This window comes from Orbicella franksi, chromosome 15 (assembly GCF_964199315.1).
Source record: "Orbicella franksi chromosome 15, jaOrbFran1.1, whole genome shotgun sequence".
In the NCBI taxonomy this organism is placed as follows: Eukaryota; Metazoa; Cnidaria; class Anthozoa; order Scleractinia; family Merulinidae; genus Orbicella; species Orbicella franksi.
Window position 1 is genome coordinate 5,442,982 of NC_138159.1, and position 15,561 is coordinate 5,458,542.

Sequence of the window (15,561 nt, forward strand, 5' to 3'; positions counted from 1 at the left end):
TAAAAATGTATGCATTTGGTAGAACCTTCGATTTTCTTAGGCTCGATTTCCGGTCGTTTTGTGACGTCCACCCCGATCTCCCAAAACGGCTGGAAGTCGAGCCTACGATCCTTGACCCGTTACGCGAGCGTACAGAGCCTGCGTAGCAAGCGTTCCGGTTCGAAGAGCAAAAAATTGACGAAGCAGGGGGTGGTGGGGCGAGAGAGGGGAAAAAATATCGTACATACGCTTCAGAGCCACCTTAAAGTTTTGAAAATTTAAGGTGGCTCTGAACCCTACGCACAGAATTTTTTCAAACTTTGCACTCTGACTTCAAAAATGAGCTTTTCCAGGTCACGTGCCACGATAGTTAATGAATAACTAGCTCCTTAGTATTAAAAAGTGGTGTTCATTATAAACACGATAACGTAATAATGAATGGTTCGAAAAGTATGGAATTAAGTTCATCCTGTCCATAAGCAAGTTGTCCAGGAGACAAACCTCAGAAAACAGTGTTTTGAGGGGGTTTTTCTCGTGAAATGTTGAAAAAGTATATTAATATTAACTAATATTAGCTATATTAACTAAATAACAGGGAAAAATTTCATAAATGGCAAATTTTGGAGGTTTAAGACCTAGATAATTGTGTCCTTCATCAATGTTGAAAATTTGACAACATTCGGTTAAAACCCAGTGGAGATATCGTGTGCGAGATATTGATGATCCGTCTATTTGGTCATTTTGAGAAAGAAGGCTTTAAAGTTTTACTTCGGTCTCCGAGAGCCCAAATTAGCCCTGTGAACTAGGGGGGGGGGGGGAGGTTAGGGGCAGGGAGAGGGGTATATTTAAAGGTTTTACATAAATGTTTCATTGAACACCCGAATACACACCAGTCATAGAAATGTTAACCAAGTATAAGGAGCGTATAAGATGGTAGAAGAAACAATGTTCAGGACCATGATGCAAAATTCTCATAACTACACATCTTTAAAGCGTTTGTGTAAAGTATCATTAAAATGTACTGAATTGAATCCATTTTGTGAGTACTTTTAGACTGTAAACAATGGTTGCTATGGGTGTTGCTATGTTGAAATATAGCTAGAAGTGTTCAGATTTCTTAATTTAAACGTAAATTCAGGAGTAATTAGAGGAAAATCGTTTCAAAATACGATTTACAAATGGACAGGGATGTTGAATCTTCATGTTCCAAAAAAATGGTTTTCTGGAGAAAAATTTATATCTGAGAGTATAAGACCCCCTTAAAGACGTTCGCGCTAATTGTTTCTGCGCATCCTTACTGCGCACGCAAATTCATACTCACGTCGTCCATCGATGCCCGCGCTAAGTAGTAAAATGAACAATGATAGGACAGATTGCCATTGCCATTTATCGATCTTGGACGTTCGGTAACCCATATTTTTCTTTTGATGGATCATTTTCTCTACCGATTTTCTACGTTTAGCGAAAAAATGAAGAAAATCTATCGATTAGAAGTTTGAATTTTTTGCAAAATGCGCCATCGAATTCCGTTATTTTTAGCTCTTTTGTTTATCTGTGCGGCGGTTTCAAATGCCTCTTGAAGGATTAAGATTTGTGAAAACGTTGGCAACATTTGGATTTATTTATGCAACAGACTCACTTCTAAAAAATATGACTAAGATCGTTTGCCTCCGTTGACTCACCTTCGATATTTTTAACTGTAAACCCCTGTAGACCATGCTGAATTACGTGCGGCAATTTTTCAAAATCAGGGTAGTTTTCCACACGCTCTATCTCTGAAACAAAGTCGGTGATCCCCAATTTTTTTTTTTTTTGTGCATTTCTGACACAAGTAACTCATTATCTGACTGCAATAAAAATTTACAAAAATCTATCGACTGGAAAATTTTCGCGGGAACGTCCTTAAAACGCGATTTGTACTTACTTTTAGGGGGTTTGAGCGGTTTACAGTAGGGGTAGAAGAAAGATGATTATTTTCGGCACACCAACAGTCAGTTGACCCCCATGTAAGGGAACCCCAGGTTGGTAAAGTGAACCGTTTTGGTGTCCTTCTACCAATTTTCAACTTCAAATTTTAATTTCAACGCTACATGAAATCTTCAATATTTCTTTCTAAATTTTCCAAATCCTTTGGGGAAATTTTTTGCCTTCCAAACCTACCCAAAAAATGTACAAAACATCCTCTGAACAAACATTGATGACATAAGCAGAGAATTTTTGGATTGATTGAAACGTGAACGATATATGTCAACTAAAAATCGGGTTAGTCTTGTACAATAAAGGTTAAACGTCAGAGTTTTTCTCCTTAGAGCTAGGTGTTCAACAGGTTGTCCTTTGTCCAGACATTTCATGATACGCATCTCTTTCCAAGTTGCCGCCTCTGCTTTGTTTCTTTCTTACTGTTGTGATTTCTTTTGCCTTTTTTTAATCACTTGGTTCCGTTTTTACTCTCACTTCTTCCACATGTTCTTCATTGTCTCGTTTTCTCTGCTTTCTGTTTTGCCTTTCTCTTTTTTTCTGCTCCAAATATCTCTCGCGGTTATTCTCTCTCCATCTCCTAACCTGTTGAACCTTATTTCCTTTCCGTTTTTTCAACCTCTCTTTTAAGTTTTCATTTTCCTCCTCTAGCTCTTCAATTTTTCCTTTTAATTCTTCTACCAATAGTTTTAAATTCTTGACTTCCATCTGCGTAAACAAAAATACATGTGGATGTCAATAGGCCCTTTGCAGCTGGGGTCACGTGACCAAATTTGTCCTAAAAAATTTTTATATTATGGGCTATAACTTAAAGAATGCCAGAAATGGAAAGAGTGCATCGAAAATACCAAAATGGCCAAGTTTGAGGCCCCTGAAATTAAGGAGTAAGTTTATACGACAGTTTGAATTTTCAGAAAATTTAGAGGATTTGTATGCAAAATGTTGCTGGAGAGCACGGTCTTGCTCTCCAGCAACTTTTTCCACACAAATCTTCTGATTCTTTTAAAAATTTGGACCGTCATAAAATCTCCTTCTTTAATGATGGGGGCCTCAAACTTGACCATTTTGACATTTTCCACATGCTTTTTCCATTTCTGGCATTCGTTAAGTTATAGCCCATAATTTTATGGAAAATAGGTCACGTGATGGCTTAGCTGCAAAGGGCCTATAAGTCAAAGCGATTAAATCATTCGTTAACAGAGGATTCTAAAAGTGTAATTTAACAAACAAAAAGTATTGCTGCGACTTTTCACTGTCATGCTATCAAAAATAAAGATTGTAAACATTCAGTCAAGTATCTGGGATATAATAGAACTCAACTCCCATAGAACTGGTTTGGGACACCAATATGGCATGCCACTTAACTCATTATTTAACATTTTATTCAGTCAGACTGACAAACAAGTTACATGATAAACTTAAAGACATTAGGATCAACGTAATATGATTTTAACTAGGATTAGAAAATGAATTTGCATTTTTAATTGATATTCATCATGTCTAAACAATACAAATCATGATGGTCCTGTGATGGTGTTTGGATATCTGACCTTAATAGACTTTTTTAGCTTGGGCAGTTTGTTTTTTCATTATAGACCACATGATATTCTCTAGAGAATTGTTCTTTTATCCATTTAAAAATAATTCATTCATATACACGCAATTATTTGAAAATTTGAACGCAAGAATTCTCAAGAGTATCACATGGTCTGAAATGGGGCAACAAACCACCCAAGCTAAAGAGGTCTATTGTCAGTACTGGCATAAATTTTACGATTATATTTCTCCGTTTTCTACTTAGTTTTAGCTTCGATTAAGAAGATATATCAAGCACAAAAGACGGTGTTTCCTGGGATTTGCAACCACCTCACAGTTCCTCAAAAATGCTCCATTACGCTTCGTAATTTTATTTATTTTATGTGTCCCCTATTAGTAGAGGATTTTTTTTATCCTCGGCTAGAATGTATTTGACACATTAATAAAGTTATTGTTGTTGTTGTTGTTGTGTTTTGAACTCTCGATCTTCTAGGTGTTTGAAAAATGCTACGAAACACTGTACTGGTCTGTAATGTCGCTCGAGTCACAACTGGAGTCAGAAAACGATGGCGTGAATGAATGATAGTAATCAGAGTGTTTGTAAACTTACTAAGTGTCATTCACATACCTAACACAAATTGTCGAAAAGACCATTTACGTACCGTTAAAGCTGACTTGGACGCCATATTGGAATAGTAAGATTTGTAACCGCGCATACATCATAGCGAGGCTCAGCCTCGCTATGATGTTTGGGCGGTCACTGCACGCACAACGAGCGACAGCGCACAAAATTTGACAAATTCCCTGATATTGAAAAAATAAACAATTTTACGATAACTGCAGAAATCCTCTTGCGCCCATAGGCTAATTTTCATTGTCAATAAGGGGACAGGCACATGAATTTATAATTTATACGATACGTCAACGAGCGAGAGCGGCCCGGGGAAGGGGGTACTTTAGGAATTTCTAGGTGGGGATGTGCCGCTGGGATCGGGACCCTGGGACCCTGGAACCCTTGACCTATACCAGAGCTAGTTCAGCTGAATTTTGATACCCTATACTAAGGTAATCAGAATTAAAACCATCGATTTCCGTCTGAATCCCGATTTTTGACAGTTGATAATATCCAATAGTGTTTTATGATAGTCATCTATCGACGCTGTTGAGGCTGAGTTGCAAAAATCTAAACTTGCCGATTTCATTTTTTTATATTTTTGAGTGACAATTCCTGGTTTCCTTAGTCTAGATGAAATCTTCAACCAACTGGTCAGTTTCGTGAAAAATGATACCCTATTCTGCGATTTAACATTTCTGGTCGGACACTAAGATCTTCAAACAACAGGTTGCTTGATGAGCCTAGAGCAAATCTTAAAACGTATGGTGAAAGGGCTTTTTCCGTGGCGGCACCAAGGCTCTGGAATAAACTACCCCTCCAGATCAGACTCTCATCATCAGAGGCAGTTTTTAAGGCTAATCTTAAGACTTATCTTTTTAAGCGTGCATTTGATTTGTAGTTTTTACTTTTTATTTCTAGCCTAATTGTATTATATAGCGTATTTTATTCTTAGGATTTTAACTTTTAGGATTTAGGATTTTAGGTTTTTAAAGAATTAGGATTTTAATTTTAAAGTATTGTAAAGCGCCATGGACAATTAGTGGAAAATGGTGCTATATAAATGTATATTTATTTTTATTTATTTATTCTAGACCCAAACGCTCTGATTTATATACCCTATGCTAGAGTAAACTGCTTGAAAACCATACCCTTCACAGCGGCACATACCTATATAGCCCATTGTAAAAAACAAATTGGCGTCAGTTTTTCATTTGTCTGTCCTGTTATTGACAATGAAGTTCGTCATAACGTTGTCAAAGTAGTCCGCGCGGATCCACTCGTGGATCCACAGCTACTTTGACAATTTTGACATTTTGGAACGGTTGATCCTATCTACCAGTGATAATGTCAGATGAAATTCATGATCAATAACAGGAGAGACGAAAGAAAAACTGACATCAGTTATAACAACATCTTCTCAATACAAATATGAATGAAAATATAGAAGGACCGCAGCCAGGATGAAATAATGAAATATAAGAACGTTCTCTAAAAATATATTTAAGACACAAGCTTTTGACTGTCTTGACTACCGGTATTCAACGGGCGAAAACCGTTAAATGGTATAAAAGCAACTTCTGATAAAAACGCTAAAAATTAAAAAAATATAGTATGATAAAAATATGAATATAAACGTTTCTGAAAGCTGATAATTTAAGGAATTATGGGGTTTATTGAAGATCCTCCTGCGCCTGAACGAGTAGCGGGGTCCCCCTCTTTTACTTCAAAGCAGCCAACTGGTAAAGTTTGAAAGAAAATTTATTGTGAGTTCTATTTCGATGGAATTAACTGAAGTACCAGCTAAATCGCAATTGAAAAAAAAAAGAAAAAAGAAAAAAGAAAAGAGTGGGAAAAATGCAGGTCCGTTTGAAGCAACCATATCTGCTATCCAATTAACTACTCTGAATTTTTTTCTGTGTACTACTTGTCTCTCAGGTAGAGAGACACGCGTCAATGGAAGTGCACAAGAGTTTTTTTTAACGGTATATCTTTCTTTAAATCGGGGATATTGTTTTAACGGCCGATAGCGCTTCTGGAAGGTGTTTCTACACACTTTTCGAACGTGTATTACAACATCCTGAAGAAAATGAGGGGAAGGGCGAGATTTTCAACCCTCCTAGCCTGGGCAGACGTCACAACAGCCGCTGGACCAAGGATTTAAAGTGGCCATAATGTCAAAAAATTTTTTTGCTCATCTAATTCTACATTTCACCTAATGAGCTTCTGCGAAAAAAATTTTTCGATTTGGATAAAACGCAATGTTTTTACGAATCTTTACAAAGTTCAAAATTCTATTTTCTTGCGGTTTACCCCTGCCGCTGATCACAAGAATAACGTACTCAAAATGGCCACGAGACTGATGCCTGTGACGTAGGTTCAGGAACCCACGATGAAGACCCTGATGTTGTGGATCATTAACGTTGTTACAAAGAGCGGCAACGCGCCTTTCCGGCATTTTCAACTAAATGTAGACAACTCTGAAGCAAAATTTCCACTTGTTTTCAAGTCAGATAAGTCATGACCCAAATCATGTGTTCCTGAACCTACGTCACGACTCACTTCAAACCGAGGAAGACTGGTGCGAATGGTGGACCAATGCAAAATGGCGGCAAATTTGAACGTCTTTAAAAACTTATAAAAAAATTGCATTTTATCCAAATTGAAAATTTTTTTCGCAGAAGTTCATTAGGTGAAATGTAGAATTAGATGAGCGAAAAAAAATTGACATTATGGGCACTTTAAACAAATCTAAACAATTTCCACAAAAGTATTTCGAACTACAAGTAGTTTTATTTCAGAGAAAGAAAAATAGGGTTGGGTGCAAGAATAAATTATCAGAGGTGTGCATGATGTACTGGATTATATGTAAAAAACACGATGTGCATTAGGGAACTAAAATAAAGAAATAAAATCATAACGAAATTCTCATTTAAACACATGCCAGCTGGGCCTATATATAGATCGGGGATGGGGAAGGGGAGGGGTGGGAGCTGGGGACGGGTGGGTGGGATCATTTTTTTTTTTTCAAGGCGTCATGCCCTTCACGGTGTGTCCTATGAGACTGGGAACTAACGGTTGCGCGCGAGATTTGATCTTTATTGCAAAAAGCCTTTGAAGGTGAGGTGTTGTAGATTTCAAAAAAATATTCTTTTCCACTCTTATTTTATTCCTTAGAGTTGATTTTCTTTATCCTACTTACATTTTTGAACTTTATAATCGTTTCTTCAACCCTTTTCACCGTAAAAATATTGGCAAAGGCATTGACATGCAAACAAGGTTTGTGGCGGTCATCTAGTCGCGCAGCCGCCATGTTGATTCGTGATTGTTAGCCTTCTTTCATCCTCTTGTTCATGCCAAGCGACATTTTTATTCTAAATAAGCTTAATTGTGGACAAATACTAAAGCAAAGTAATTTGTATCTGCACGAACTCATGGAGGCAACCACTTCATATTTTATATTGAAGTGGATAGGAAATTTCAAGACTTTGTTCCACTGATTGGCCAAGGAATCTACAAGTGACCTTGAACAAGAAGCCATTTTATATGCATTACCTGGTATGTGCATAATCAGTCCCCAACATGTCCTTTTCAAGACTAGTATACTTATGATCAGACTGAATAAACGCAACTTATGATCACACTAGAGTAGACAAACTACTCACACTTCATCATTTCAAACTGTGCACTATTACAATATATTTGAAATCCTTTTTTTTAGTATTAAAAGTTCTTTTCACTCGTGAATCTCTCATGGGTAGGTTTAAATTTAAGATTGTCGGCACTGGTAAATGGGATGCAAGATGTCTAAAAGGACAGGCAGAAAAGCAAAAAACACAAAAAGCAAGGACAACCCAGCTGTGACGTCTGTTGCTGAATCAGAAAATATGATGTTACTGGACATTGGTGAGATCCAAGGTATGAAGCGTGCCCAGCTTCAGAAGTTGTGCAAACAGTTTGAGCTGAAAGCCTCTGGAAAGGTATGGAACCTGTGATTTGTTTCAGTCACTTTTTTGTTTGAAACACATTCATTTCAAAACACTGAAATCAGAAGTTGTTGTAGCATTGTTTGTTGAAAATTAACAGTCCCTAAATAGGAGGAAATTGTTTCAATCTTCAGTGGCTAGATGCAGTAGACACTGGACATTGAGCATTTGATAAAAGTCCATGAAAACATTTTAATGCTAACACAAGATGTTCCTTGTATCTTTTTCAGTCAAATATAACAAGGAAACAGTAATAAAAAAAAAGTTTTGGAACCATGAGAATCTGGATTACTTTGTTAGAAAGAAACTATAAGCCATTCCACTTTCCACACATCGGTCTGAAGCAGTATTTTATCAATACATGTACATGCAAGACCATAATTATTTTTTATTTGTTCATTTTTTTATGTAATGTATGCAACTTCAATGTTTTACTGTCAGGCTTTCTTCTTTCCACTGAGGTTGCATAAGTTGCATAATTAAATTACAGTCATAGTCTTTCATGTGGGAGGCACGGTGGCCTCATGGTTAGTGCACTCGACTCTGGATCGAGCGGTACGGGTTCGAGCCCTGGCTAAGGGCATTGTGTTGTATTCTTGGGCAGGACACTTTACTCTCACAGTACCTCTCTCCACCCAGGTTTATAAATGGGTACCGGCGAATTTAATGTTAGGGGGTAACCCTGGATAAGCTGGATAAGCTCCGGCCTGATGAGCCACTTGGCTCACATGCAGGCTTTTTATCTTTAGTTACCATACTATAGTCTTTCATGCATTGAATCTTTCATCAGTAGTGCAAATATATAGTATTTCAATACTCATAAATTATGGTGTAACATTTTTCTTAACAGAATACTGAGCTCATAGAGAGACTTCAAGAATGTATTAGCAAGAGAGACGTCGGTGTTTTGGACAGCAATAACAATAATACTAATGATACAGAAGAGCAACCTCAACCATCAACTTCTTTCCTAATAGTAGATGATCATAAAGAACTGGACAATAAAACCTTTGAAATAATTGATAGTCAAATACCCAAAGATCGTCATGTTCATGTAACCAGCGAGGACAGTGTGGATTCAAAAATCAGCTGCAGTGATCTGGGAATAAATGAAGCAGATGATCCTGCTCTCCCAGATAGTTCAACAGAAGCGAAAGTGCAAGAACAAAAAGACTCTGGAAATGAGTCATCTTCAAGGAGAGTTCTGAAAGAATTGAACCAAGAAGATTCCACAGGTCAGTATTAGGTTGCATGTAATCTTACAAGTGGGCAAAATACATTTATGTAACCTTGGAAAAGAAATCAACCCTCTTAGAGGGTTTCATTAATAAAATTGGAAGTCATCAAGACCTGTGAAATTTATTTAAAATTCTGCATTCATGACAATATCTTTTGATGGACTATAGCGAGTATTCACTACTCACTATTCCTAACATTTACATGTATTCCAAGTTTCCTATTGCAAAGTTCAAAATTGAAACTAAAGATTTCCCATGTGAAGACTTTTTGGATCAGTTGTGTACTAAAGACATCCCTGGTCAAGTGTCAATTTATAGTGATTAATTACAGGAATGGCTCCAGCCTCCGAATGCACTGGGAATGAGTATGCAGGTTAACTATTTATACAAATGTAGCACCACGGTTAGTCTACTTTTCACTCAGGTTAGCCTACTTTTCATTCTGATTAGCCTAATTAGCATTCCAGTTAGCCCACAGAGCGCTCTGGTTAGCCTACTACTGTAAATTATGGTAGCATGCTATATTCTTAAAATATTTCACTTTCCTTCAGCCAGCTCCCTGGTGGTGAGGTGGTCATGAGACTCCCTCATGACCCAAATGACTCAGGTTTGATTCTGGCTGTTAAAATTGTCTTTTTCTTTTTTTCCTTGTTTAGAGAGAAAACCTAAGTGTCCGGAACCATTCCTAAAATTATGGTAATGCCATGTGTGTCAATTGATACCCTTGATCAAACCTTGATTGACACTTGATTGGCAATCTCTATCGATACTTGGTCAACACTTGATCAACATGTCAGTCGACAGTTGGTCAAGAGTCTACTACTTTTCCCAGACATGACATTGAGTGTCAATCGATACATATGAGTCAGTCAACACTCAGCCAACTACTGAATGACTGTCAATCCAGTGTCAATCAAGTGTTGACCAAGTATCGATCAAGATGTGGATTGAGTGTTGATCAAGATGTCAATTGAGCGTGGATGAATTGATTGAGGATATCAATCAATACTTAACTGTGGATGCGTTTAGTACTCACGAGCCAACCTTTTATCTGCATTTTTATATCTTATCAGGTGTAAAAGCCAACCTAAACAAAGCCAAGGTCAATGCTTGTACCAAGTGGTGTGTAGTAGAAGGTCTCCTAAAGCAAGAAATTAAGATGATGTGGAAGAGAATCCATCTCATAGGAGGAAAAGCCATGATTTCCAACAGTTTTGGCAAAAGGGTACCTTTTGTCTTGGAGCCTTGTGGAATCACTACGCCAGAGAATTATGAAGATAATTTCATATGCGGTTCCTGTGTCAGGGAAAATGAAGCAGCTTTGAGGTGGAATAGCAACTCTAGAAGTGTGCATTCTTCAACGCCACCACAAGAGGCTGATAATAGTGGTAAGCTTTTTGTTAGTGTGTGTGCAGTGTTCTTCCTTTCCTTTAGAACTGAAAAAACTCTTTATTGACTAACTTGTGACTGTTCACTGTTATCTACGTGATGTACAAGGGTCTACAAGTACCATGTTAAGCCTGGTTCACACTTAAAAGGATAAGCACAAGCATAAGCAAAAGCAGTAAGATCTTCACATTAGTGACAGGCGTGCATGTACCCTGCGAGTTATGTCGGCGAAGAAAAAGATGGTGATCTGTTGAATTCTTGTGCTTATTTTCACTTGTTTCACACCAGTTCCTGCTTGTGAAGTAAAGATAACACTTGCGACTGTGAAATAAGCATAAGCACACTAGCAGAAGATTCAAGAAAAAAAAAAGGAAAATGGCTTTTTTTATGTACTTATGCTTGTGCTTACACGTTTTGTGCAGCTTGGAATTGTCTTGTGGTTATGCTGGATCATGTTTACTGTAGATAGTCTTGACTGATATGTTGACCAGTCAATATATCGGTTGAGAGTCGGTCAATAGTCGACTGAAATATCAGTTGACAGTCACTCGATAGTTGGCAACAATCAGCAGACAACTGGACGATAGTCATTCAATATACTGAGAGACCATCTATCAGCCGGGTGTCAGTCGATACTTTGTAGACGCATCTCGACTGAGTATCAATCATATGTTGGTGGTGTATCGACCATCTGTTGGTGAAATATCAGTCCTGTCAGTGGTATATCGGTCAACTGTCAGTCAAATATCAGTCATGTGTCGAGTATTGGTCAAGTGTGTTAATTTAGCAGTTGAGTCCAATGGCTTTCTTTTTAAGCGGTGACATATTGGTATGCATAGTTGACCCATACTCAATGAATTATGGGCAAAGTGTCAGCAAGGTATTGGTGAGCTAAAATAAAAGTTAGTTGGCTGACATACATCTCAACTGATATATTGACCAAGTTTTGACCGACTGTTGAACTACTATTAACCGAATGTTGACTGACTGTCACCCGATATATCGACCAACATGTCAGTTGTTATTACCTGCCGTCAACATGATCCCTTATGCTTGTTCTTAATACGCTTCTGCTTATCTCAAGAATGTGAACAAGGCCCTACCCTATCTCAAGTTGATTTTTTTGTGTGTGTGTGTGTTGTAACTTTGCCCACTCCTGGGTGTGCAAGTTGGTTCAGAAAGATGATCCCAACTCTGTGTAAAATGCTGAAACTTTTTAGGATCTTGGCATGGGCGTGTTCATTCCTCATTTCAAATTTTCTGTCCTTTGTCATCAGAACTTGTTGTATCATGTAGCACACCAATGTCTTCTAATCACACTTTGCTAACAAGCTTTTCAAGAATGGGTTCAGTGAAGCGAAAGAGAATTGATGACACAAATAGCTCTGTGATCAACTCATCAACTGACTCAGATCAGATGGACAAGAAAAGAAGGAAAGATCATGTCGTTAGATCTGGTAGCAGTACTCCAGCTAGTCCTCAAGTTCGTAGAGCAAGGGGTGAACAGCTGATTCTACCCAGGTAATAGGCTTTGTTTGTTCCAATCTCAAGATGTTAATTCTCCTTACTGACTTTCATACACTTTTTTATGTGAGTTGTGAGAATCTGGTAGTATATCTATATTCTCTGGTTGATTCTTTATTCTTCTCACATGTCTCCTTCACTATTAATTTTTTTGCTACTTCAGTAGGAGGAAATTCCATGGTGATCATTCTTGGCATTACCAAGTTACACGCCACCATAATATTGCGTTACGTGGTCTACACTCCTGGCCAAAGTCCCTCAGACACTTGACAAAATGCCAACTGGTGACCCATTATTTTGAAGTGGGAAGTCATTGTATTTTCTGAGATCCCCTCCCTCCAAGCAATGTTGGAATAGTGGGTGGGTCTACTTTGAATTAATCAACATTGTGTTGTGGGTGGGGACAGAAAGACCAGTATGTTGGCAAAAGTGCAAAGTGTCCCAAGACTTTTTATCAGGATTGTAGATCAGGGATGAATTCCAGAGGAGCTTGGGTGCCACAGGCGACTACATGTAACTTTTGCCTTTGGACGACTGGACAAATTTTCTTTTTTCATGTACCTGTAAACTTAAGTGCTGGGCACCCAGGATTTCATGGTTAGAAACCTTCGGGCTCCTCGTAATTTTTCTTAGACCATGGCCATGTAGATCTATTTTAAAAAAAATAATATTGTTGAACTAAGTCAATAGACTGTCAGACAGGATTTGTTTTATCAGTTAGGCAGTCATCAAAACTGTTCAGTCTACTGCTCTTTGATTGGATTGATGCAAGTAATAATTATGAAGATTTTGTTAATTGGAATGCTTCTGTCATTTTAAAATAAAAAAAGGACTCATGTTATGGTGCATTAAATTATATGAGCAAACTTTGCAGTTACTTGTACTGTGGAATAGGTTTCCTTTGATGTACATGTAACTCATGGCTAAGAAAAGGTAAGTATAGTCTTGTGAAGAGAATTTCTCCTATGTTTGGCACACACGTGTTTTTTGCACGCACATGTTTTAACGAGTTTTTATTACTCCCAAATGTTGCGTGGGTAAATAAAGGATTGTATTGTATTGTTTGTAGATGTGATAGGCAAGTGCAAAGGGTTATGTACGTGAGTGTATAATTTATAATCTCTAGATCTGCATGCATTACCTGAACAACAACAAGCAAATTCATATATCTTTGTGTGGGTCATGAGAAGTAAGAACCTGTGATCAAGAAAACCAAAACTTAAATTTGCCCATGATGTCAATAGGGGATGACTGAAAAACAATGAAGGAGAACTTTGATGTTAAACTCTCTTCATTTCAGAAACCTCCAGAGACCCTGGCGCCCCAAGAAGACAACAAAAGCTGCACAGTCCTTGGTTAAGGAAGACACAGACTTTGCTAAAAGAGTTGAAGAGATTATTAAAAACACGCAGCCAGGTTCAGAAGAGGAAATGCAGATGATCATGAGCTCCAAATCCAACAAAATTAGAAGGTCGCCTACAAAAGATGTACAACGATAAAGGCTAATTAATGCTTGAGTGAGACAAATTAAGACTAATGGAGGTTTAATTATACCTGAAACGTAATTTAATTGAAAAAGTAACATGTAGTGTGGAACCTGTTTCATGATCAAAATCCTTGTATCTTAAGCACACTGGGAACTGCAATTTTTACTACCACACTGTTGATTGAGATCTTAAAAAGCTAATATATGTAAACACATTCCCAAACTGTTGCCCAAGATATACAAAAGTTACTTGCTATAACTTATTTCTATTGCCAACTACATCTGCATCAGCCAAGACAGTAATCATGAATTAAACACATTTCAGGTAGAGTTCAATCTCTTTGTAGCCCCAAAGTTGTTTTTTGCAAGGGGTATTACTTTATTGTAGTAATTAAAATTATATTATTAAATTCATTGAGTCAGAATTTTAATAGCTTGATTTTTCTACACTTAATTGTTTTCACATGGAGTCACAAGGAGTCTCACACAGCCAAAACATTAGATTATATTTGTTAGTACTTTTGTACATGTATTTTTTTTTTGTCTTTATAATAATGAACGATATTGTCTAGTCAGACCCGCCCAATTTTTTTTATTGTCAAAGAATTTCATTAACTTTTGCATAAACTTGGAATTGAATTTATTAACTTTTGCACGAGAATCCATGTACATATATTCAGCAATAGAACTGAATAATTCAAAGATAATATTCTTTGACAAATTTAAATTTTAAAATGTTTGAACAGTTACCATAATATTGTTAATTTCTCCTACAGAAAAAAGAAGGCACTGGACTGAATGCCAACTAATTCCATTTTAGCCTATGAAAATAATGCACAATATTCTAGGTGCACTGTAAGAAAAATTCCTCTGTGATCAAGGAACTAGTACTTTCTTACATGTACAATATTCAGAAGATGTTCAGTTTCATGGCAAGCCAAAATGATGCAATGAGCTAAGCATTATAGCACGTACCATTTAGAGGCAAGCACTGCCTTGAGATATGTAAACTAAGGGGCAGTTTTAAATATGGATGTATCTGTTAATAGGCTTTGTACATAGGCCTATAAAACAGTCATGTTATCTTACATGTTAAGTCCCTCTTTCTAAAATTTCATATTCTGATTACTAGACTACTACCGGTAGTTTCATAGTGTCAAAGGATGACTTCAGAGAAGTCTTCAAAACCAGTAACTTCACTAACTTGTGATCAGGCTTTGTTTGCATCTGCGGGAAAGAGGAAAAATAAGGAATTTTCTCTTTCTTACTGCCACAAAAAAATATGTACCCTTGATTGCAGGTTACAAGGCACCTACCCTGCAGAGAAATTGTGAGAGTAAAGCAGTAACACTGTTAGCTGTGTGTATATAATAACTGTTGTGTGACATGTTGCGGCCATTAGTGCATGATTGTTTTTATTGAATGAATTGTATTCCAAAGAGCATTTTGTGTTGCTATTTCACAATAAAATGCCTGGATTTAAGTTGTTATAATATCTTAATATGTTAATTATTATTCACTTTTTCTTCTTAATGATGATATCACTATGCTGGGCCAAATGTGCAATCTTGAAAAAAGTTGGGTTATTAAAAGCAGCTTGGATCATGTGTACTAAAGACATCTGTGGTCAAGTGTGGAAAGATAACCTCGATCCACACTTGATCGACCATTGATCGACAACTCAATTAACACTTGATCGGCATCTCCATCAATACTTGATCAACACTTGATTGACACCTCAACTGACAGTTGGTCGACAGTTGACTCATTTTTGCAGACACCCCATTGAGTGTCAATTGATACATATGAGTTGGTCGACACTGCCAACTATCG

The 15,561-nt window shown here is 37.2% G+C and overlaps 2 protein-coding genes across 3 annotated transcripts; one reads left to right on the plus strand and one right to left on the minus strand.

The window, feature by feature from the left end:
- Positions 1-2,387: 2,387 nt before the first annotated feature.
- Positions 2,388-4,223, minus strand: LOC145470260 (uncharacterized). The gene is made up of 2 exons (XM_081454092.1): positions 4,155-4,223; positions 2,388-2,664 (listed from the first exon to the last, which is right to left on the minus strand). The coding sequence occupies exons 1-2, from the start codon at positions 4,206-4,208 to the stop codon at positions 2,404-2,406; spliced, it is 315 nt and encodes a 104-aa protein (XP_081310218.1). The 5' UTR covers positions 4,209-4,223; the 3' UTR covers positions 2,388-2,403.
- A 3,368-nt stretch (positions 4,224-7,591) lies between these two features.
- LOC145470149 (uncharacterized) lies at positions 7,592-15,222 on the plus strand. Of its 2 annotated transcripts, XM_081453987.1 has the most exons (7): positions 7,612-7,663; positions 7,867-8,085; positions 8,942-9,326; positions 9,661-9,702; positions 10,403-10,717; positions 11,996-12,239; positions 13,543-15,222. In XM_081453987.1, exons 2-7 carry the CDS (start codon positions 7,897-7,899, stop codon positions 13,739-13,741), a joined length of 1,374 nt encoding a protein of 457 aa, XP_081310113.1. In that variant the 5' UTR covers positions 7,612-7,663; positions 7,867-7,896; the 3' UTR covers positions 13,742-15,222. The 2 variants fall into 2 exon arrangements, with proteins under 2 accessions (XP_081310114.1, XP_081310113.1); XM_081453988.1 differs by lacking the exon at positions 9,661-9,702 and having other exon boundaries at positions 7,592-8,085.
- The last annotated feature ends 339 nt before the right edge of the window (positions 15,223-15,561 follow it).

Bases quoted from the DNA above. Each gene is read 5' to 3' on its own strand.
- LOC145470260 (XM_081454092.1), bottom strand. From the start codon at position 4,208: ATGCGCGGTTACAAATCTTACTATTCCAATATGGCGTCCAAGTCAGCT. The intron at 2,665-4,154 runs GTACGTAAATGG...TTGTTTACGCAG, and splicing joins CGTCCAAGTCAGCTTTAACG to ATGGAAGTCAAGAATTTAAA.
- LOC145470149 (XM_081453987.1), top strand. From the start codon at position 7,897: ATGGGATGCAAGATGTCTAAAAGGACAGGCAGAAAAGCAAAAAACACA. The intron at 8,086-8,941 runs GTATGGAACCTG...TTTTCTTAACAG, and splicing joins AGCTGAAAGCCTCTGGAAAG to AATACTGAGCTCATAGAGAG. The intron at 9,703-10,402 runs GTTAACTATTTA...ATATCTTATCAG, and splicing joins CACTGGGAATGAGTATGCAG to GTGTAAAAGCCAACCTAAAC.